This window comes from Sceloporus occidentalis, unplaced genomic scaffold, assembly GCF_023333645.1.
Source record: "Sceloporus occidentalis isolate IW3139 unplaced genomic scaffold, rSceOcc1.0.p SCAF_63, whole genome shotgun sequence".
NCBI lineage: Eukaryota > Metazoa > Chordata > Lepidosauria > Squamata > Phrynosomatidae > Sceloporus > Sceloporus occidentalis.
Genome location: NW_028317043.1, coordinates 4,286,696 through 4,310,901, shown reverse-complemented (window position 1 = coordinate 4,310,901; position 24,206 = coordinate 4,286,696). Strand labels below are relative to the sequence as shown.

Below are 24,206 nucleotides of genomic sequence, written 5' to 3'. Positions count from 1 at the left end.
ATGCTACATTGTACATTTTATATTTACTTTTATGGTGTATTTCTTTGAAAATATTTTGTGTTCCTAAATGTTTCTTTCTTTACAAGAGCTGTTTACTTTTTAAAGGCAAAAATATAATATGCAGAAGGCTGAAATTATCATAGTTTTGGCAAGTGCAATGGAAATTACATTACATTTAACCCTTCTCATACCAAAACACTTTGGTGTGTAGCATGATCAGGTAGAATTAGATGCTTGGTACGGTGCACTTGTATTTGGCATGCATGTTATTCATTTATGCTCCTGGTGAAACACCTTTTTTGTTCTTGACATGTTTTGAATAATGTAATGTAGAGAAAGGGGCATTGCTGTTTTTGTATAAGAATTCCCAGAAATGTGTCTTGGAAGCTGCACCACTTTGGAGTCCATCAAATGTCAGCCTTTTCAGATTATATTTTTACCAACAGAGAACCTTGTGCAGTTTAGTACATAAACTCTGAAGAATATCATAGTAACTGGAGTGAAAACTTTCCCATTTATTACATAGATCTTCTTGTAAACACAAAGTTTGGTGTAAAATAAGCTTTAAATATAGAACATATCATTTTGCCTTGTTTGCTGATACTTGGAGGTCAAACATGTATGATGTCAGCTGCGGTTATTGTATGATGTCATTGCACAGGAACAGTGATGATAAAAGAAAAAAAATTATATGGTCCCTCATTACAATTAATGATTGTAAATAAAAGTAAATATTTGTATTATGGTGGCAGTGCTCAGGGGTAGATCTTTCTTTTAACTATTTAAGGGCCAGGCGGTTTAGAGAAATTAAGGTGGGGTTTGACCTTTGCACTGTGCATCAGCAGCAGGCAAAACAGGTGCAAATATAAATTAAAACTGACAGTGCCACTCATCCCACACAGAACTGCGCTTAACTCTTACATTTAGTCTAAATATAGAATACCAAGATTTTTGCCTGGTAATCAGCTCAATATTCTAGTTATTTGATGCTTTATTAGGATCAGTGAGTGGGCTGTTTTCCTGCTGGGAAGAATAGTCAAATGATGATGCTTTTTGTTTTTGAAAATTCAAAAAATAATTTAAATGATCTCACTATGCAGAACGGAAAAGGATCACTGCGATTTTCTTAAACAAATAGATACGTTACAGAAAGGAAAGAAAGAAATAGAGAAAAAAAGCACACATCATTGGAATTCTTTTTTATTACGTTTTTGTGCTTGAGCAATAAAAATAATGTAAATTCTAATATAATATTTATAAGGTTTTTTTTTGCAGAGGTATTTTTGTTAAGGGGTAGGACATACTCCCGTGGTGTTTCTAGTTCACAAAATACCTCTGTCAGGCAGTGATGTTACATTCCAAAATCCTGCCGCACAAAGCACGCTTTCATTCGGTCGATTATAATGCTTCGACCTAAGGGTTGTGTTTTTCCAACGTCTTGTGTAATCACAAGAAACAGCTTACTTCCTTGTGGCCACAGAGCTTTAGGGAATAATGGATAATGGAAAAACAAAGCAAGGCAAACTGTGCGGGTATTTAAACAGGTTATCAAGACTTAATGATGGCTTAAAAGAAAACTTTTGTGGCCTACTTGCAAACCTGCAGTTTAGATGCAAAAGTAATCGTGTAACAGGTATTTTTCTTTAAATCCCAGCTCAATGCCAGTTGTATTTGTTGAACTAACATGGCATTAGTATAACAATGGAGAGATATTTGGGATCCTCGCCATGGTTCATACCCTGCTCCCTCACACTCAGCACAGAAAGAAGAATGTCCAGGGAACCCGGGCTTGTTGGGCATTAGATGGCATGGATTTCTCTTTAACGGCTGCCCACACAGTCTTTCTATGCAAAGATTTAGTGAGTGCAGGGTTATGATGCCGTACAGGGCTGGTGCAAGGATTTTTGCCACCCTAGGTAAAACTTAATTTTGCCGCCCCCTGGCTCCACTGCCACAAGCCCCTCCCCTTTGCCACACCAACTCCTCCCCATAGTGACCGCGGCTGCGCTTACTGAATGACCGCGGCCGGCGGCTCGTGGCTGCAACCTGCACTGCCTGCCTCCCATCAAGGGACTGCGGCTTCCTAGTAGGCGCCTACTTTGCCTATAGGTGGCGCCGCCCCGGTGACGTAGGAAGCTGCCACTCCTTCAGTTCCTAGGTATGTGGAGGAATCCAGCGGTGCCAGAGGTCTCTGTTTTTCCACATCAGTAACTGGGGTTACAAGTGTACATAGACTGCGCCCCCCAGGACTTGGGATATGATCACATTTGTGACCCAATGAGTCCTGTAAGTACGCCAGCACATTAGAATAAGGACGAATGACGATTAGCTGCTTGAGTGCCAAGGAAAATCCTTTTGACGGTTTTCTGGTGCAAAACAGTTTTTATTATTCTGGACAAATTCTAGACATGGAACAATCCCCATGGAACCAGTGGAATGTTCTTGATTGTTATCACAAAATTGTTGTTTATCAATATAACTTGGTGTCACGTCTTTCTGTTGTGTAAGCATAACGGGGAGATAACAGTCTTTGTTTGGCTTCTGGAAAGGCATGACTCTCTTCTGCTTTCTGACTGATCTGAATGGGATTGGTGAAGCGAATTCCCAATAGCTGTGTAATCATTGTGTTTGTTTCACAACAACCAGTATATAGGCAGATGCACTGGCCAAAGCGTTGAGGACTTCATTTCATTCTGTAGCGCTCTCTCTCGCTCTCTCTCTCTATATATATAGTTCAGTCTTGCGAACGTGTATAGCTCAGTAACAGCTGGGAGCAACCTTTGAACTAGCCTTTTAGCTGGGAACATTCACAAATTACGTGAAACTTTGTTGAACTTAAAGGGACATGGTGAAGACTTCCTAGTTTACTTATGGAATGTTTATTAGAACAGTGTATATGACCATAATAAATGGCCATAATTTACTGACTTGCTTTTTTTAATAGGCTCTATGTGGTTAGACCTCGTAACTCTAGAATTATGTGGTTCTCATCTTATTTTGCTGAGTTGCAGTACGTTATGTAATGACATTTTAAAGCTTTCCTATAGAGATAAATTGTACATGTGAAGTTTTGATGCGAAGGGGTTCTATTGCGAACAGGCACCAAGCAGCAGTTTCTTAGGACAGGTCACGCAAAATGCTTAAAATAGTGAATGTACAGGAATATACAAGTAATACATAGGTGTGCATATTTTTCATGATTTTATTTTCTGGTCCAAAATATTAGAGTCTGACATTTAGTTTTAGATTTTTCATAGAAGCTGATTAGAAAGTGAGGACAAGTCTTATCCAGTTATGTCATAAATGACCTGACTGGGGACTCAAAAACTTTAAAATTTGCCATTTAAGAGTCTGTAATGTAAATTCAGTGTGAAAAAGATCTGGTTCTGGCTACAAAATAGTCGTTCTAGACATCCTCGCCTGTCAGCCTTCAAATATATCATTCATTTAAACACTAGCTTTCAAGCAGGATTTTTGTTAACACCATTATGAAACGTTAGGTGTCATAAAATCAATCAAGAATATATAAAAAAGATTGTAAGCCTATGAGCAGAGTCCTCTTTACCTAATACAATGGTTTGTCAGTTCTAGTTTTGTGAAACCCTTTGAATGTATGAACCGTAGGAAGCTCTGTGTAAATTGTTGACATGATATAAATAAAAGATAATACTATACAAGGATCAATACTCTTGGCCAGAGAATTCTACCTGATCATTCCAAGACCGCATCACTGAAGTTGAAACCTAAATACAGTGTAAAGCTCTGAGAGGCGTGATACAGATTTTATCATTATTCCAGGATGGACATATTGTGCAGGGTGTGAATGTGTTTTGTGAAGTGGAGTAAATGAATTCTCTAGTACTTGTGTTTAACACCTGATTCATGGTGGCATCACTGGCAATCAGAAGGGGAGGTAAGCTTGGTTAAATAGACTTTTAATCTGCAAAGTTTGTATTGGTCATAGCTAAAACCGATCACTGCTGCACTGGGGGAGAAAGAAAAGAACATTAGATTTTTTTGACACAAACTTTCATGATATCACATGTGCCCTTATTAACATTCTTAAATAGTGACATTTTCTTAAATACTGCTAACTGTTCACAGAAAACCATTTCTTATAGGAAAGGGTTAAGCAAACATGGGTGACGCCTGGAATAGCAGCAAATGACTTGCCCAGCCTAAGCGTCTCTGAGGTCTCAAATATTGGCTTCTGGTTTAATGTTTTAAACTAAAAATAGACCTCATCTAACCGTGTCAGAAATGAAGCATTTCAGCAAGGATTTTGAAACCAGATATTTTAGCCACCAACTCCCAATGTTTCAAAGAAAAGAGAAAAGAACGTCACTCTTGGTCACTTTAAAGCTCTAGATTTTTGCCACTGGCATTTCTTTAACTAAAGCATTATTAGTACATTTTTGATGAAAACGAGATACATATAACCATGTGGTGGTGTGCTTGACATGCATTAATCACTCCTGGGATCTGAAAAAGAGTTAATGATATCCTCATGAATAGCTGAATAGTTACTGATACTGCTGCTCCAGCTGCAGATCAGGTCCTAAGGTGTGAAGCTGCAGCTGGATACTCACCCTGCATGAGTGTTAAAACGTATTCAGCTGGTGTCCACACAGGAGTAATTCAACGGCCATTGGCCTTAAAGTGCCAGAGAGATCTAGTGATTCCCAGTAGTGATTCCCAGTAGTGATTCCCAGTGGTTATGTATACATTAGAAGAGAGATCCCTGCACCATAAAGCTCACTGTCTAAATATAAATGCATGTTGGCAGCCATAGTGTTGTGGCATGAGACTAAATCTGCCAATAACCCATGCAAAACCATGTTAACCACGTGTGTACCTTTTCTCCCCTTATCGCGTTGGGTGAAAATGACCCAGTGCAGTTTGCCATTGAGTATAGATGTTAGATGGAGGCTGGTGTACATGTTCGTTAATATTTGCAGTAGATTTCAAGGTTTTAAGAAATCTAAATCTTTAAGGTTTTAAGAAGGGTAAAGCAATTCCTTAGTTGCCACCAACCTTTGGCCACTTGGATTGAAATGAAATGCAGAGGAGATATTAGTGCTTGTGGATATAATCATTATTTAAAATACAAGGTAAACTGGATTCCTTTTTTAATGATTAAGCATCATAGATGTTTATGTATACCTCCCATGACTAGTGGTGGGGTTTTACCAAGATTTTTTTATGGATCCTAGTGGTGAAGTTAGGCATTTAGAAAAAAATGTATTTTATTTATACAATTTAATGTGTAAGCTTGTGTTTTGCTGTTTATTTTCATTATTGACATTGGGTGCTACAGATCACTCATACCCATCAAACATTCCGAACTCTTATACATCATGGGAGGAAAGAGGGTCAGAAGAACTTGGGTTCTACAGAGGCTACCTTTATGCACATAGAGTAAAAAATCATCATTATTCCTATTATATTTCCCCAATTTCCACTCAGCCTGTACTTCCAGCGAGGTGTCTATATGTACCCCTGACTTACTGCCTACAACTCAGTAGACAAATTTGTGTGAATTTCTGGGTTTCCACATAGAAGAAACTGGAACCTTTTCAGAAAGCAATTATATACTCGCAGTCTCCATCAGGAATAACACTTTTAATGGTGAACCCATTTCTCTCTCTCTTTTTAAGTTATATTGTCTCTTTAACCTACCCTTAATGTTATAATAAAGTTTTCCATGATCCAGAGGGCAGGTTCCTGTCTTTTTGTGATGGGATTAAATATGCGCAGCCATAGCAAACGTTAACACTCTTTGTGGCACCACTGGAGCAACAAGTGATGTCATTTGGTTTATAGCTGCGCAGGGACATTTTTCACCTCTTGCATCACACTCTGGCCTTTGGCCAGATATAAGGTGGACGGCCCTGAAAATGGTTTTTAAGCCAACTTCGGAAATTGATTTTTTTGATGTGAATACAGCCCTATTCTGGTATTTCAAGAGTATCTGGTAGTACTTTGAAATCTGAGTTAACAGTAACTATAGCAGCCTATTAAATAGGCAGCCTGCTCTTTGTTAAAGATATCCAGACTATTAATGTGGAAAGTGCGGCATAAGCAGCTTTTCAGCATCAGAGGAGAATGTGACATGGAATTAATACTGAAACTGAACTATTTCTGCCTGTCATTGTTAGCCAGATCTAATAGTAGGATAAGTAAAACCCATTTCCCCTGCTGATTTGTATTACAACTCCCATTGTGCTTAGCCAACATACTGCTGATCTGGAAATTGTATAAACCGTGAAAGGCGAGGCTAGTAACAAAGTGAGCTGCTAAATGATGTAATGTTGTGCCTTTTGTGTGAAAATTGCACGGAGTGCAGTTGTTTTAAAAGCAAGAGGAATGTTAAAGTAGGTAAGTGCGATATAAACAACTAGTCTTGCTGCTAGTATTTTCCATCGTTTCGGGTCAAACAATAATTATTAATAACCAATCATCATTATTATACCTTGGCTACTTAACATTAAAATAATAAAACTACGGATATACTTTTGGCCACATAAAAAAAAGGGAAAATGTAAGCAAAGGGAAATAACGGACCGGATAAGCAGACTTAAATGAATAGTTTTCTTTTAGTTCTGTAACTGCTGGGCATTATGTGCGCTGAGATCCGGTGTGAGGTAGGGGTCCGGGCCGCCAACAAAAGAGACAGCTGTGAAAGATAATTACAGCAGAACTTCAAATTACATCTCTTCAGCTCACTTTCTTCTGAATATGCACAGTAATTTGCGTTCTCTAGAAAATCAGTGTCATCTGTTTGGTTTTATAGCCTGATGATATGAAATTAAGTAGCCTATATATATATATATATATATATATATATATATATATATATATAGTTGCGTTAAATAAATTCATGCAGCTACTATTAGAAGATATTTTCTTCTTTCCTCTGAAAGTTTAATTACATAGAAAAAAGGGTTCTTTTCAGTTTTTCTGGTAGCAACCAATCAGTGCCTGCGTTTTGTGTCACATGACAATTCCTGCCAAAAAAAAAAAAAAGGCTGAACGAAAGTTTTACAATTATTTCTTCAAAAGGTTTGGACATTCAACAGTGCTAGAAATTATGTTTCTAATAAATGTAGTTACAACAGTGTCAAATAACCAGAGTAGGTGGAACGGCATCTTTAAAAAATGACTGCACATGCTGTTCCATACACCAAATATTAATAAATATTATTAAAGGGGGTCTTCATGTAAGTAAAGGTACCTGAGTTGGGATACCAGAGCAAAACTAGCCTTCATGCTCTGTTTTTAACATTAGGTACAAGCCAAGTTGCACTTGCCCAGTGACTACAGATGGTCCAATGTGTGTCTGTCAAACTATTATTACTTTTATTTCTTGATTTTTCAGACATTAAGAATGTTTTCAGCTAGCATTATAACCCTTATGGTGGAACTTTATAAAATCAACGCTATATTGGAAAGTACAGCGAAAGTAAATTGATACACAGAGTTGTTTGGTGCAATTTTAGCGTCACATATATGGGGCTGTTTATTATTACCTAGCAAGTAATGCGAAAAATTGCCCCTGTACAACCACACAGGTGCCGAGCGCCCTGATGGACCATACGAGGGTGCTCTGTAGCAATCCTCAGGCTTCATGATGCACACCAGGCCTCAAGGCCAGAGGACCAAGCTTTCCCTCTTGAAGCATACATTGAACCCCTGCTCTGTAGACAGGATGGGGTATGTATGTAAACAAATTGTATAGCTGACACAGAAACACATCTCCTTACACGTGATATACTTACTGCTCCAGCCCTGGCTCAGTCAATACAGCAGACGGGGTCTTTTCAGACCACCGTGCCCATACGGGGCAAGAGCTCTGCTTCTAGTACTTCTCACAGAGTATCTTAATATGTATCCTTCCTTAATGGGGTGTCGAGGACATTAAACTGTCCGTTTAAGAATGCAATGGATGTACCAGTCTTTGGTGAATCACATAGTTACCATTTATTTCACTTTAAACAAATTGACATTTTATAGGCTCAGTTAGCTTAATGTAATCATTTTGAGGCTGACAGATCCACTTTAAAAATATACAATGGATAAGTCCGTACGTTTATGTTAGAATTTGTAAATCTGCGTGGAAGTGTTTTGTTTCAGACATGCATAGCCTCAGAATACTCGGGTAGCTGGCCAGGATATTTATTTTGGCAACAATTCTTTTTCTCTTTTCTTATTGTGTCCAAGCGTATGGAGAATTCCTCTTTGTAGCAAAGAGCGTGTTGCTTTGTGCAATTTCTGGAATTCGGGGCATTGTTTCCTCTGTGCTAGGTTTATGGATTGATGAAAACATTGTTTATTTGCAGAACTTTAGACTTTTCCGTGTAAAATGTCAACATTCTGATTTGCTTGGAATTCTGTCATGGGTTTTATAATTCTAAAAAAAACACATATTTGCAATTGAATTGTTCCTGTGGCGTTAAACATTGCTTTTCACAAAGACTCAATGTTTTTCATTGAATAGTCGCAGCAGTATAAGTCACATTTTAAGTATGTAAACTTGCAATGAACATTTCACCTGGTAAAGGTTAAAAAGCTTTGCGCACCGTTTGGTTAGATCATAAATTCTCTTTATATAATCTATTGAATAATTTCGTATGAACCACATAAAGGTATTTGTATTCCCCGAGATGGGAACACAGGACTGCTCGTGTGATAAATAGGAATTCAAGTTGACCTCTTGGTGGAATTTACGCCTCATGGGACACCCATTACACGATCTACAACCTAATTTATTTTTGCCTTACCTATGCCTTTTGGTGAATATATCATAAATGTTGAGCTTAAAGTGTTTATTATTACAGAACTTATGTTACAATTTAACCCCTTAACGACCTTTGACGGTCCTGAACCGTCAAAAAATTAAATAAGCTTAGAAAGTGATCAACGATCACTTTCTTCGCTTAAACGGCGTTACTGTAATGCCTCGATGTCGAGGCATTCAGCAAGGCCGAGATCGGCATCGGGGGCCATGTCTGGCCCCTCCCCGGGGCGTCAACAGCCGCCATACATTGTATGGCGGCGGACGCCCGTTTTAAAAGCGTTTAGGAGGCGATCAACGATCGCCTCCTAAACTTAAATGGTGTCGCTGGAATGCCTCGATCAGGAGGCATCCAGCGACACCAAACACTTACCTCTGGATGGGTCACAGCCGCAGCTGCCGGTGATCTTCGCCATCAGCAAGATGGCGGCGGCCCGGGAAAAAAAACAATAAAGATGAAAGAGTTCGCTAGATGGTCTCCAGACCCTCTAGAGAACTCTGGCTCCACTTGCAGGTTGAATACAGGTACTGCACTCAACCATGCAAGTCAATGGAGCCCAGCTTTCTAATCACAATGTGATTAGTAAAATATTCAATAAATAATAAAAAAAAATAAAAATAAATGTGCTAACATTTAAAAATAATTATGCAGTGATGTCACTAGATGAACCATCCAGTACCAGCAAAATGTGTAAAAAAAATATAAAAAAAAGTATTAAAATAATAAAATAAAAAAATAAAGTTTATTATTTTGAGCAAGTGCTAAAATGTCTCAAAAATCTCAACAAAGAGTTAAAATAAAAGCACTTCAAATACCCAAGGGGTGTCTAATATAAAAAAAAATGGCTGATGGGGTAAATTGGAGTGGCAGAGCTCAAAGATAGGGCATAGGTACAGACTGACCAAAATGGAGAAAAAAAGCGCACTTCCCAAATGTGGCATTTTAAATCTCAAACAACCCGACAAACCCATGCATGTCGGGTATCACTGCACTCAGGAGATGTTCCTGAACACACATTGGGGTGTTGTTTGACAGTGACATATACCAGAACCTGTATATCTATAACTAAAGCACAACTTGTGTGAAAAAAAAATAAAAAAAATTACTATTACAAAGTTTGACAAAGTGTAGTTGTATAACTGTTGCATGGAAAGGGTTAAAATAACAGCATTTGAAATACCCTGGGGTGTCTAGTTTTTAAAAATATATGGTTTGAATGGGTTAAATTGAGTTAACCGGCTTCAAAGATGTTCCAAAGAGGAGATGGAGGCAGACTGACCAGATTTTTTAAAAAAGGTTTGGAAATCATAAAACGCTGCTTGTACTTATTGCCCTATAACTTACAAAAAACAGCAAAAAAACAAAAAAACATTGGGTATTTCTAAACTCAGGACAAGTAGTAGAATCTATTTAGCTAGTTTTTTTACTTGCTTTTTTAGGTGAGTAAAAGATTTTTCAAATAAAAGTCATAAAATGTGTTTTTTTTCAATTTTTCACCATGTTTTTTTTATTTTTTTTATAGTAAATAAGATGATACGATCAAAATAATGGTATCTGAAGAAAGCCCATCTTGTCCTGAAAAAAACAATATATAACTTATGTGGGTACACTAAATGGGTGAGGAGAAAATTACAGCTGAATACAAGCACCACAAAAGTATTAAAACAGCCTCGGTCCCACAGGGTATAAAAAGAAAAAACGAGCCCGGTCCTTAAGGGGTTAATAAATCTTTTATAATTCATACAAGGAGGTCAATAATCTAATTCAACTTTTAAATGTTTTGAGGTGGTAGAAGCTCCTAGACGTAGGAGTCTAGGGATGACCTTGCAGTATGATATAGTTATCCAACTCCCATTGCATGTGGAACAACACTCAGGCATCTTTCAACGCTATGTATAGGACTACACCTGCTCATACTTACCGGGCAACCTGAGACCAGTATGACGCCACTCCAGCATGGAGACATGTAGTGTATCAACGGGCTTTTGGTCTTCAGTTCTGAGAGGAAGGCTATGTGAATTATGTGCAGTTGCACTCCTGGGGTCGTTAAGTGTCTATCCTAGAGATATATTTCAGCTGTAATGTATACATGGAATGAGATAAGGGTTGGAGCATTACAAACAATTAAACATGTGTGGATCCTTTCCCTTTTATGAGTATGTCTGAAGTCAGTATCTGGAAACTTTGTAAATGACTTGACCTGAAAACGTTTAATAGCATATGAGATTTTGCGATGTTATGGTATCCAAAATTCTGGTCCTCATAGAAACCATAGAGGGCGAATATACTCTTGTATGTGAATATGCTCACATATCAGTTCTCCCAGACATGTTTCTTTGGGATCTTTGTCTCTGCCCTCATTCACACTATGAGAAGGAAAGGGCCAGGAGGCAAAAAGCAGGGGCAGCTACCCCTAGCCCTTGGTGGGTAAAACTTTATGCAAGTGGCTAGAACCAGTCAGAGTCAGGGTAGATCTTAACACAACTTCTGACCATATCAAATTGAGTGCCCGAAATACCCAGCAAATAATTCCCGGGGTGACATCTGGCGAGGTCTTAACTATGCATATGAACTCCATATATGTGTGTACTATGTTGTGACCACCCGACCCCTCATTTTCATATTATTCCAGTTTACTTTAGCTTGGGTAGCGCTAAAAATACCAAAGTTGAAAACAGTGTGTTCATTGTCCTTCTGTGGTCTCACATATATGAGATTTTAACAGAACCACATTGGTAGATGGTTATTTTATATTCCTCTGTGATGCAAACTGTGGTTAAAATTCACTCCAGAGAAATTAGTGGCTGCATCAGTTGTTTGCCATCTGGATACTGAAATAGAATATTTCTCTCTATCGGCATGAATGCCATGTTTTTCCAGAATATTCCCCATGACCACTCCAACACAAAGCAAGACTTTTCTGTAGGAAAGCCATGCTTGCAAAAGCTGCCCTAAATGGTTAACTGTAAATTAAATGCTTAGCAAATTTGAACTTGGAACAGTTATTGATGTGTGGCATTAAAATGAACTTGTAAATATAGCAAATTTTCATATAAGGTATAATTATGCATTTCTGCTTCCTAATTGATTCTTGTTATCATGTGAAAATACATTTTATACACGTCAGTGCATAACAACAAATACATTTGTTACAGAGTCATAAAAAAGAACAGTCATAGCCGTGTTAGCCCAAGAGAAGATGCTGATAACTTTTATTGGGCCAACATAGGAGGAAATGTTAAATTACATAAAATGTCTGAAACTCATAGAACAAAACAAATGCCACTAGGTTAGTATTTATATATATATATATTCCTGAACATTTAAGGCATGTGTTGGAATGGTCATGGGGAATAGTCTGGAAAAAATGGCATTCATGACGATTCTTGCATCTGGGGCTGGATCGATGATGTCATAGTTCATGCATGGCTAATGGTTGCTGAATACCTGTAACGCCAATCTATATATATATATCAGTTTTCACAGATGGGCTACATTGATAGAAGGAAGGCCCCTGATATTTATGATAGTTGACTGTTGGCGTAGTTTGTGATGGCTGAGGCAGTGCCCCTTGACTCCATTAGAGGGTCATTAAAGTGTCAAAGTTTATAGACTTGGTGTTTTATTGATTGTCGATCACGAAACAGAGAATTGTTATTTTACGTAAACGGAATTTTAAGAACACATTGCTGAAAATGGACAACAAAATATTTTTATTACTTAATATATATTATTACAAAATATATATATATATATATATATATATATATTGTGACAAACCCTATAGCATGAGGGCCATACATGTCACTTTTAGGGGTCCTAAGCACAGTCCTCTAGGGCAATCAGCATCAGGAACAGCAGCTTTGAACAAAACAGCGCTTTATTTTAACCTCTTAAACCCCAAAAACCAAATCATAAAAAGAAAACCTAGCTCCCAATTGGAGCCCTCTCTAACTGAACTATGCTGGTCCAGACTGACCAGCCTAATCACCCACTACCTCAACCTCCCAGCCAGACCCAGCTACGCCTGGCTCTGGAAAACCTCTCCCAGACAGCACACAAAATGTCCAGGCAGGTATTGCCTCACTTGGCTCAGGGATAGTCTTCTTCAGGGCCTCTCCTTGCCCTGGGAGCGCAGGGAACTTCCTCTTCCCCCAACAGTCTCTCTGAGTTTCAGGCTCCAGGGGTTTTTAATGCCCAGCACCTGTGCCTGATGCCGGCCCCATAGGAATCCCGGAACGGATCCTGCGGACTTCTTGCCTCCTGGAAAACCCGGCATGGAATTTCCACAGCATGGGGAAACGGAGCATTGGCCCACCCTGCTCTCCAATTGCTCCACCCCAGGGACACATATTTATGATCTGGATAGCACCTGTACCCAGATGCCACACTAAGCATCTCTCTGGGGTTTACACTGTCACAATATATATATATATATATATATATATATATATATATATATATATATATATATATATATATATATATATATATATTAGAATTGATTCATGAATAAGTGAGGCATTTGGAGTGGCCTGGGATTTTTCTCCTGCCTCAGTTTAGGATGTCAGGAACTTGAGATAACCTTGTGTCTGGCGCTTACTGTCTTTAAAAAGAAACAAATAAAATGACCAACTTAACTTTAACATTCCCTCAACACTTATAAGAGAGATATCCCTGATGATGAATTCCACATGTTTGGATCTTTTCCCACTGGATGTATAATCATAATACTCTAAAAATGTTTTCCTGGTCGAAACACCTATGGTTGCCATGTCTGATGATTCTGACCACTAATGAATGTGCACAGGGTCTCATTAGACCCCCGCACACAACATTCACATTAAAGTGCATTTCAGGCCATGTACCCTTAACCTGTGTGGCCGTGTTAGATATTGCAACAGATTTTAAAGGATATTGAGATTATAACAGAAAAATGACCATGATTTATGTTTTCTATTTTTTGGGGGAGTTTGATGTTTCCCCCCCCCAAATTCTATATACTCTGTGTACTAGTAATATAGTTTCCAACATTCAAGGGTTATACATTGAGGGTCCCATGAATAAGTACCATCAATTGATGGGCTTGTCCTGTCAGACTTTGGACTGCTGATAGCAAGAATAATATTTTCTAGCTCAGACTGTAAAGATAAATACATAATCGATGATCTCTAATTAATGAAGCAAAATAAATATACAATTCTATAAATATTATTCATTTTAGTATGATATCTACTTTTTAAGTTTGGAACTGTATGGCTTTAATTGGAATGCTGGAATCCATTCCCGAAAATCAATCTATACATAAAGAGGACGGAACGCTATGAAAGGAATTTAAAGCGAGACATATGATCTAACTGAAAAAGCAGGCACGATTTTCTTTAATGAGGAGTGAGCATGCATTTAATAATGAGGCTATACTGTTCGGATGCCATAAATTCTTCCATATAATTTTGTTTGATTGCCTTTGCAGATTTTGATCTAGAGGTTTTTTATTCATGATTGAAAAATATTCTACACATAACACAGGCAATGTCTTTTTTAGTTTCAAGAATAGTTTTGAAATAATTTCAAATGTAAGATGTATAGACTTAATTTGGTAATGCAGAAGTAGTTGTCCACCTCACTCAACAGGCCATGTCCAAGCCCGCATAGTAAAATAATTGGCTTCATCCAGTATTAATCCACTATGCGGATACAAAAGCAATTGTCCTCAGAAGAGTACACTGTTGGAAATCTATTTAGATTCTAGTGTGTATGGACTTCAACTAGATGTGTTTTTGTAGCTACTAAGTTATCACATGGTGTGTCATCACTAGAAATATGCATTACCATTTGTTTAAAGGTTGGTATTTTTTAAGCATCTCCGATTCTTCTGCCTTTGGAAGTAAACAGATATATTTATCACCATAACTCATGAGTAAGTTATAGAGAACTCAAGATCCAGGTCATCAAAGGCCAGACATTTATGGAACTGCCTTGAACGTTAAAGACAACTTTTGTCTAAAAGATAGTCATATTTATGTTAAAGCCTGCCTTGGTATGAAATGTTAACGTCTAGATATTTTTACCTAAATAGAGCTCCATCAGAGTTTGGGCTCTGTGCATTCACTAGATCTCATTAAAAGGCTCACATTATACTAATCTCTCTCCTTAGTACAAGATAAGCAAGTGCAAAACTAGAATATTTATCAAGCTCCCTTATCCAATCATATACTGTAATAATTAGTAATGGTATCTTTTACACATTTAAAGTGATATAGGTTACTGGGATACAAAACATATGTACAGTAGGGGTAATCTGATTTGTATGGTCTGGATTCACACTAGAGCTGCCCATCAATTACACTATAAATGAATAATAAGTAATTGTAAGGTAGACCATTGTGACGGGAACGACGGGAACGACTCCCACTGGGTACACCCGCCAGACAATCCCTCCTCCTCTCCATGGCCACCGGGAACACAAAACTTCAAACAGGACTAGCATCAAAGACAACAGAAAACATAGCTCTTTGGGAACCTCGGCAGTATTTTAGTATACAGAAGCATGGCAATAGAGTGCTTTACCGCCCTGACAAGGGTAGCACCAAGGCTAACTGTGATCTAGCTCTCTAGCTCTCGCCACCCTGTACCCCTAATCAGATGTAGGGTGACTTACACATGAATCCAAGCAAAGGGAACCAGATATTGCACTGCGATTAGTGTCCACTGTCGCCTGCTGGAAGTATGTAATGCAATCCAGGGGTCCACCATCTATAATGGGAAATACAACCTCCAGGCAAACCCCAAGTCATGGAGGCTTCCACGAGAACAATGTGTTAATACCTTGGCATACGTAGTTGCACAGTCGCATACAAATATATATATATATATAAAAATACATATACATATATGGTGCTGCCACAACCACAAGGGATTCTGGGTTAGGCGCATGCAAATAAGGTCGATAATTATCACCTTTTGCCTCTATATCCACTTTATACATGGATCCCTTGAAAGTAATTGCCCGCTGTACAAGACAGCCTTTAGACTGGTTCTCTGGCTTTAGGGCTGTGAATGCATGAAGCCTTGAGGCTGTTTGTAGGTGCCCAATCCTTGGTCCCAGACTGGGTGCTGTGTACCGGGTGTTAGCGTGGCTCTAAGCACACTGCACCCTTTCACGTGTCACATGCTGGTAACCACCTTTTAGAACCTTGGACCCCTACATGCACTTTTGTTTTTGTATGCATTAGCCCCAGCCTTCTGGCTCGGTGTGCGGTGCATACGAACAATATTTTAGGGGCTTCCACTGGTAGCGTTTTTGTATATACTTTTACCACATGATTGCACTGTTTTTTTTTCACAGCGTACATGTGTATGTACTCTTGATAATTTTTGTATTTGAGCTTATTTATACAAACAGTGATGCGATAAAACGGACACGATGGACACGACTAAACTGAAAAGCCACGGTGGAGCCGGGTTCCCTTAAAGCCCCCCTCCTTCAAACAAAGTTTTCAGTGGCCCCAACCCTTGCGGGAAGGGGCCAAGATGATCCGGCCCTCCTGCAGGCCTTATGGCCGAGGAGGGAAGGAGTCGCATATCCTTCGGGAGTGTGGTCTTTTTATCATCCAGTAATGCTTGGTTCTATCATGATGTCTTTGAAGGCAAAAACATTGCACATAACTAAAAGTTATATATAACACCTTTTTATTATATTTATTTAAAAAGAAATCAATAAGCACGTGTGATGATAAATGGTTTGGAGATATATATATGGAGAAATATATAATTAAATTCACAATTTTATGAAGTCCCTGAAGTGATATCTTGCCATTCTCAGAGTTAGTGCCGGGTTTACACTAGAATAAACAGCTCTGCTTCTACAAAACATTATTAGTATAATAAATCCCCTTGGGGAAGTTGGAAGAGTGAATCTGCAAGATTTGTATGCTCATGTTTTTAAATTTCTTATAGTATATTGTTTGGATTTCTTTTGTGCTGCTTGAATGTGGTTATCTAAATATATCTTGTATTCAATGTGCTAGATAACAAGTATACCAAACCTATTTTAGTTGGGTTATTGGCTCACTGTATCGGTGTTATGTGAGCTCCTTTTAGATGTTACCCTTGTTATTAGTACTTTGGAGGTGAATGATATCATTCAGTTTGTACTTATTAGCCTAAAACACTTTTCTTTTGTTACTTTCTACAGATGCAAAGGGATATTTCCTATTCAGTTCGTGAAGGCTCAGCAGTCCATAGACCTGGGTCGGCAACCTATCCTTCTCATGCTGGCCCAATATCACCACCAACCACACCAGCACCCCATTCCATGCCTCCTTCTCCATCAAGGATTCCATATGGCGGAGGGCGCCAAGCAGTGATACAGAGCAATAACACAATGCAACGAGATAGGATTGCAAGTTTGCCAGCATCTAGATCCATATCCCCCAGCCCAAGTGCCATCTTGGAAAGGAGGGATGTGAAACCAGATGAAGATTTAGGCAATAAAAATTTGCAAATGATACGGAATGACAGCATGTACACGGAACCTTACTTATATCATGAAGGAAGGATGAGCATAGCTTCCTCACATGGTGGACACCCGCTTGATGTTCCTGATCATGTAATTGCATATCACCGAGGAGCAATGAGATCTGCAAGCACTTACACAAACTCATCTGTGCAGATGGAGATGATGGAGCAATCGATGTACAGACAAAAGTCCCGCAAACATTCTGAAAGTCATCTCCCAACCCTTGGTTCAAAAACACCGCCAGTCTCTCCTCACAGAGTGACAGATATTCGAATGATGGATATTCACCCCCATAATACCCATGTGCCTCCTCACGCAGTACAAACAGAAAGGTCCTCTCCGCTCCGACAATCTTTTAAAAAGGATCAAGGAGCTGGTGTTTTTGTGGAGGCCAAGGTGCGTAATACTGGTGGAATACTGGGAGTAGCTGATGTTGTTCCTTCTCCTACAGAAAAAACATTTGGAGGATATGGCGCACCACCCAAAGATCCATATACCAGGTAAAACAATCATCACTTCTACATTATTATTTTTTATATAGTCTGATCTAGTACAAGTATAGTTTGTTTATGTATAGCATTTGTCACTTTCTGTGAGAAATGTACAAATTCATGCTTTCAATCGACATGAGGCTTTAATACTATATTTTCATCAAAGCACATAAGCCCACCTGCTACGACGAGGCATCCCATGAGAGATGAGTCCTATCCGTAATGCAACATGGTTGGGCTTCCAAACTAAGTATCTGTGATAAGAAAGAGAGCAGGCTTTATATGCCTTAACCTATTTAACCCTTAATTGGTAAAGATTTGGAAAAAGGTGCATTTTAAATCTGGCCCTGGCTACTAGGGCTCAGTATGTTACTTTGGAGGTGTTACTAAGAATCCTATTAAATTAGAACAGGCCCATCTTTGGATATGGATACATACGTGTGTGTGTGTGTGTGTGTGTGTGTGTATATGTACTTTCAGAACACAGTGATTTCCTGGCAAATATTCTAATAAGAATTAACAGCAAAGGGAAAATCTACAAATGCAAATAGTTCTGCCTTATTTATAAAAACACATATATTTATTAAATTTATCACTGTGTAGACATCCATTGCAGGATATTTATCTCACGTACTTCTAAAACCAATATAAATCTCTTTAATTAAAATGTAGGTTTATGAATAATTTATATTTCAACAGCAGTTCTAAATATCACATCCTTGTTTGCCCATTAATCCAGCGCTATAAAATATTTCCTAACAAAATTGTATAGCTGTATTGTGACCTGGCAAGCGAGCATAATATTACTATATTTTTAGCATAATTTATTTTGATGAATCTGTTCGATAAATTGTCAGGCTTTTGCATACATAATATTTCCCATGATATGCATTAATTTAACAATTTTTTTTCCAGGGAACTAAAGGGAATTTTGTAGCCTAAACATCAGTGGTATAGTGTAGTCAGGGCCGGCCCAAGGCAAAATGCCGCCCCCCCCTTATCTACCCTTCCTCTCCCTCCGTCCCTGCCGCCCCCCCCCCATTATCTACCCTTCCTCTCCCTCCCTCCCTATTATCTACCCTTAACACCCCCCTTGTACTTACCTTTCAGCAGTCCTGCGGCGAGTCTCCCTGTTCGGTCTCGGTGCCGGCTTGTAATGCTGAGCGCCGGAAATCTTCCGGCACTCAGCATTACAAGCCGGCACCGAGACCGAACAGGGAGACTCGCCGCAGAGGAGAGAGCGAGGGGCGCCGAGCGGGTACTGACAGCTTGGTAAGCGAAAACCACTCGGCGCCCCTTTCTCTCTCTTTCGCTTTTTTTTAAAAAAAAAAAGGACTTTGCCGCCCCTTCAACAGTGCCGCCTGGAGCGGTTGCCCCACTCGGCTCCATTGTCGGGCCGGCCCTGAGTTTAGTCAAAAGCGAGCATTTGTTTTTGTTCAGATGTGTGAACCTACTGTTTCATGTAGTCTGAATACAATGAATTTATACCACTTATAGCATAATATTTGGATATTTTTGTTTCCGAATGCACAGCCCATGCATTTTTTATTAGAAAAATAAGTGTAAAAAATGTAATTAAGTATATTAAGTATAAATTAACACTATCATGAAAATATTTTTGCATGTGTTTAGCTCTTTGGTATATATATATAACAGAATCCTGTGTGATTAGAGGCTAAGCAGCTCATAAAGTGAATGTTATTCTCAGTAATAAGACGCCAGGGACTGTAGCCTTAAGTTTTATTAAATGTGTGCATAAAAAAACTTCACCATGGTAGAGAAGGCCCCAGCCTATAATTTGTGGGCCCGCAGAGCACAGCTGTAAGCACAGGATAGATACAAAAGAGAACATCAGGTTTTTCCGCGAATTTAGATTTTGGTTTTAGCTTTTTCATCCGCTTTTTATATTATTCTAACCATAATTTTGATTTTGACAGGCTGTATTGCATTTTTTTATTCTGTACAAAGGTTGTAATTGTGTTGTGTTAAATTGATTCCCTATATTCTGAAGTCTATTCATGAAGTATTTCGCTATGGAATATGATGTTGCTATATAAAACAAATGATAATAATAATAGTGCAAATATGACTCTCGTTACCAGAGTTCTTATTTTTGAATTGGAAGAAACATTTAGCCCATGTGGGCAATATTTGTGGAAGCTGCCGTAGCACATCCAGTCATCCACTAATGTAGGCAACCCATTCTGGGACACTGATTTGGATTAATTCACTTGGAGAGTGTGTCCCTACGCGGTGTTTTGGTAAAGGCACAGAACTGACACAGCCCTCTATCGCTTGCTCCCCCTAGTGGCCGTCCTGTGTGACACATCCTGTCTTTCTACTCTGTAATCATCAGTGTTGCAATGATGGGAGCAGCTCTGCAAATTACAGCTGTATATCTGCTCAGTCCTTTCAGAAAAAACGGAAGAAGAACTGCAGGGGCACAGAGATTTTCACTCATTGAAGCTCTTGGTCTGATCTGCCTCATGTACCATGTCTGATATATATATAATATATATATAACAACTCTGGCACCTACTATTTCCCATGTACTAAGTTTTTTTTAATCCAATTTACCTTTAATACATGAAAAGTAATGTTAGTTCCGAAAACTGTAGTAAAATAGCGTTATTTCTGTGAATACATATTTAATTTTTTTTTTGTATTTTTGGTTGTCCTGAAATATCCTTCCAGAAAAAATTGGAACTGTAATTTGATTTTACATAAAGTACATTTCTGTTCGCAAGCAAACCTTGGAAACAGAATATATTTCTGAGACTTTGTTTCTTGTACTGCTTTTGAGGTTTGGAGACACAGCTCTCGAGGTGTTGGATTACCGTGAAGAAGATCTGTTTAGTGCGTTAGTTGAGGCAAGCGCCATAAAGCGTGCTCTGTAATTGCGGAAGTAAAAGAGGAAACTTCATAAAGAAACCTTTGTTATTGTATGCTGATACAACTTTATAAAACCTCACACGTTTGAGTTACTTTTATAACAAATTCTTGTTTCTACTTGTATTAGGCACATTTTAAAACCGCAAAAGTTTTTTGTGGTCAGAATGTTTTGCTGGCCAGGCCAATGGAAGAAACAGATTCCTTATCTAACATGCTGTCTGGGTACCTGGTGCTACTTGAAGCAATCTAGGCAGAATACTATATTATGTACAGGGTAGTAGAAGTATTATTAAACACTCATCTACAGAAAAACCAGAAATCTCATGGTGCTGCCACAACCACAAGGAATTCTGGATAAGCGCATGCAAATAAGGTTAACCTCTGTACCCACTTTATACATGGGTCCCTTGAAAGTACAAGACTCGGGAAGAGGTGCAGTAGCCAGATCACCACTCATAGACAGCTGTTTCACCCTTAATGGGACTCATCAGCATGAGATAGTGATGCTGGCTTAATACTTGAGGCTTGGGGTTGCCAAGAAATACCATTACATACGTTATGGTAGGTAAAGGTGATGGAAAACCCTTCCACTTAAATTTAAGGGGTAGTAGAAGTATTATTAAACACTCATCTACAGACACCGGGCAATCACTTTCAAGGGTTCCATGTATAAAGTGGATATAGAGGCAAAGGTGATAATTGTTAACCTTATTTGCATGCGCCAACCCAGAATCCCTTTCTGATGGAAAAACAAGCCTTTTGCCTTGTCTGGTGTCTGTAGATAGCAATTGTCTATCGATAACGTTATATAGTGATATAGAGCGCTTAGGAAGTTCAGGGATCTTCATAGTGATAGGTCAGAATTTATATTGATATAACCATAAGTGGGCTCTTACTCTATTACCGTAGTATATTTGGTGTGGTTGTGAGGGGTATTACCCTTTTCAAGACAAAATTGAGACATATTTGTTGCATTAGTTTGAAAATGTTATATATGTGTACACAGATTTACTATAGTGACAGTGCCTATGGTATGGTACAAAAAAAAATGCCAGCAAACTCTCTCAAAAGCCCTGTATATCCGAACAAACATGGAAAGAGTGAAAATACTCCGACACATAAAAATACAGTTAAAATGCCAGTTTAAACTGTATTGGCCCCCTAATGACACATGAGCCCATATTCAAAGCCAAGGTACAGTGCAGTTTTATTTAGATTAAACCCGAGACTCATTTGCATCTCACGGACTCAGATTTGTCAGCCCTTCTGTGTCATAAAGTAAACTATTGCATTTTAGTCTTCAATTTCCTTTGGTTTCCAGAATTGGATAAACTTTTTTTTTTAATAATGGGCATTTGTGAAAAAAAAATCTGAACAGTCTTGCAGTTTATACTTTAATAATAATCCTATATTAAAATTCCGGTATTATAGTCCTGTCCATAAACTAATACTCCCTTAGCTGCTCATTCCGGAGTGAATACCACATGAGAATTTTAATGCACATTCCTTTAATCAGATTTTTTTTTTACTGTTCGTCAGAATGATAAAATAGTATTTGGAAGTGCAGACTGTTTGCTTAATTCTGCATCAAATAAAAATTGGAATTATTTTCCCCAAGTATGATTTATGTTGAGGTATCCTAAGCCAAAGTCATCCCCATAAAAAGTCATAGTTTAGTTAAAAGTTTAAATTGTTACCAGGTTTCTAAACTAAAAGAGATTGCGGACTTTATTTTACAGTTTAGAAAACAGATATTTGGTTTATATCTGTGTCTTATGAAGGTTTACAGACATTATGAAGAAGACATAACAATTAATCTCTTTGTTATTGAGTTTTAATAAAAACCAAATTAGTTTTGGACACAAGGAATATATATATATATATTTATATATATATATATAGGTTTTTGGGTGTCTCACAATAAGGTTACAATTTAACAGTAGTGGCATTATGAGCATTTTCTGTATTCTACAGTTTGGATTCCAATGTTGTAAAGTCTGGCATTTTCTGCTCAACTATGATGTGTAGGGCATCCAACGTGATATTCAGGATGCGTAAGAGGAACAATACAGAGCTTTCCGCTAATAAGTTACCTCTTGTTTTTTTCAGGGAGAGGATGCAGGCCATGGAGAAACAGATTGCAAGCTTGACTGGTCTTGTCCAAACTGCACTTTTGAAAGGACCAGGTCCAACCAGCTCTAAGGATGCTGCTAGGTAACTATGTGACTCTCTCGCATTAGGGTACGGAGAACCAACATGTCCCTTGAAACCCACCCTTGCTGTATATAATAACACACCAGCTATTTAAGAGTCCCTCAACCTTGTGAATATATTGTTCTGACATAATAACCTGCTTAATTGAGAATGGATAAAATCTGTATTTGTGTTTTGACTTTTTTTTAGTGAGAAAGGATTAAAAGCTGCAAACAGCAACACTCAGAGCATGGACACTACAGGTATGTTACCGTTTACAGGTGGCTTATAGTAAAGAACCTTTCCATAATTGATAATTTATTTCCATTATATTAACATTGAGACTATCACTCATTACTTTACAATACTGTGAGGCTGGTGGATAAGTGGAACAGTGGTTAATACAGTAAGGAAATTGCGTGGGATAGGGGTAAGGTAATACATTTGAAGAAGCCTGATTGGAAGCGAAACGCGTCAGTGTGAGTTTACGTTTATAGGAAGTAGAAGCGGTACATCGAGTTTCACTAGGACTGCGACTCTTGCGTCTGGCATGAAGCCGAACTGGTCTTTTGGACAGACTAGAAAATTATATCCCTGCCGTTTTGCAATCATTTGCTTTTATATTTGTTTGGAAGACTAAAAGAAAAGTTGATTTTACACTCAAGTTTTCATCTGCATTTTAAGGGAGCAAATTATCCTTTTGAGTGCCCTACCATATGAGCATATGCTGATCAATTAAATGTATGCTTTCTTGGGGAGCATCCATTATCAATAATTACTATACAGATTGTGCTATGTTATGTCATGCTTCTCTCTATATATTTTGTAACTCGACCATTGTTGGAAGATTACAAAATATCTCTTTTTTTTATCCTTTTTATTAATATAAGTATTATATTTTTATGTACAATCACTGGATGGTGGATTGTTGTATTAATTATATTGCCCACCCTATATTGTTTTTAGTTTTTATTTTTGTTCACAGTGAATAGGGGTAATAACTGTTTAGAGTTTGTAGCACTTTTACTGTATAGCGGTTATTTTCTCCTTTTTGGTTGTGTATCCTGAATCTAAGACAAAACCAAGGGATGATTAAGGATTGAGTTTTTACATCAGAAAAATGAGCAGAGTAGATGGGCCAAATGGTTCTTATCTACCGTCACATTCTATGTTTCAGTTCACTACTTAATTCATAGCATTTGTCCATTTGTTTAGAGGAGTTTAAGCGTAGTGTCAAGTGTATATCGCCCGATCTGCTTCCCTAAAGCTATGGCGCTTCAATAAATTGACTGCTAACCGAGATTGTGTTGCCGC

General features: G+C 38.2%; 1 protein-coding gene across 1 annotated transcript in view; it reads left to right on the top strand.

Moving 5' to 3' along the window:
* Positions 1-24,206, top strand: part of LOC149287213 (sickle tail protein homolog) — a 128,257-nt gene that overhangs the window by 83,218 nt on the left and 20,833 nt on the right. The window contains exons 6-8 of the mRNA XM_089493194.1: positions 16,993-17,816; positions 22,809-22,913; positions 23,103-23,183. Of these exons, the coding sequence (XP_089349320.1) occupies positions 16,993-17,816; positions 22,809-22,913; positions 23,103-23,183 (1,010 nt within the window). The remainder of the gene's footprint in view (positions 1-16,992; positions 17,817-22,808; positions 22,914-23,102; positions 23,184-24,206) is intronic.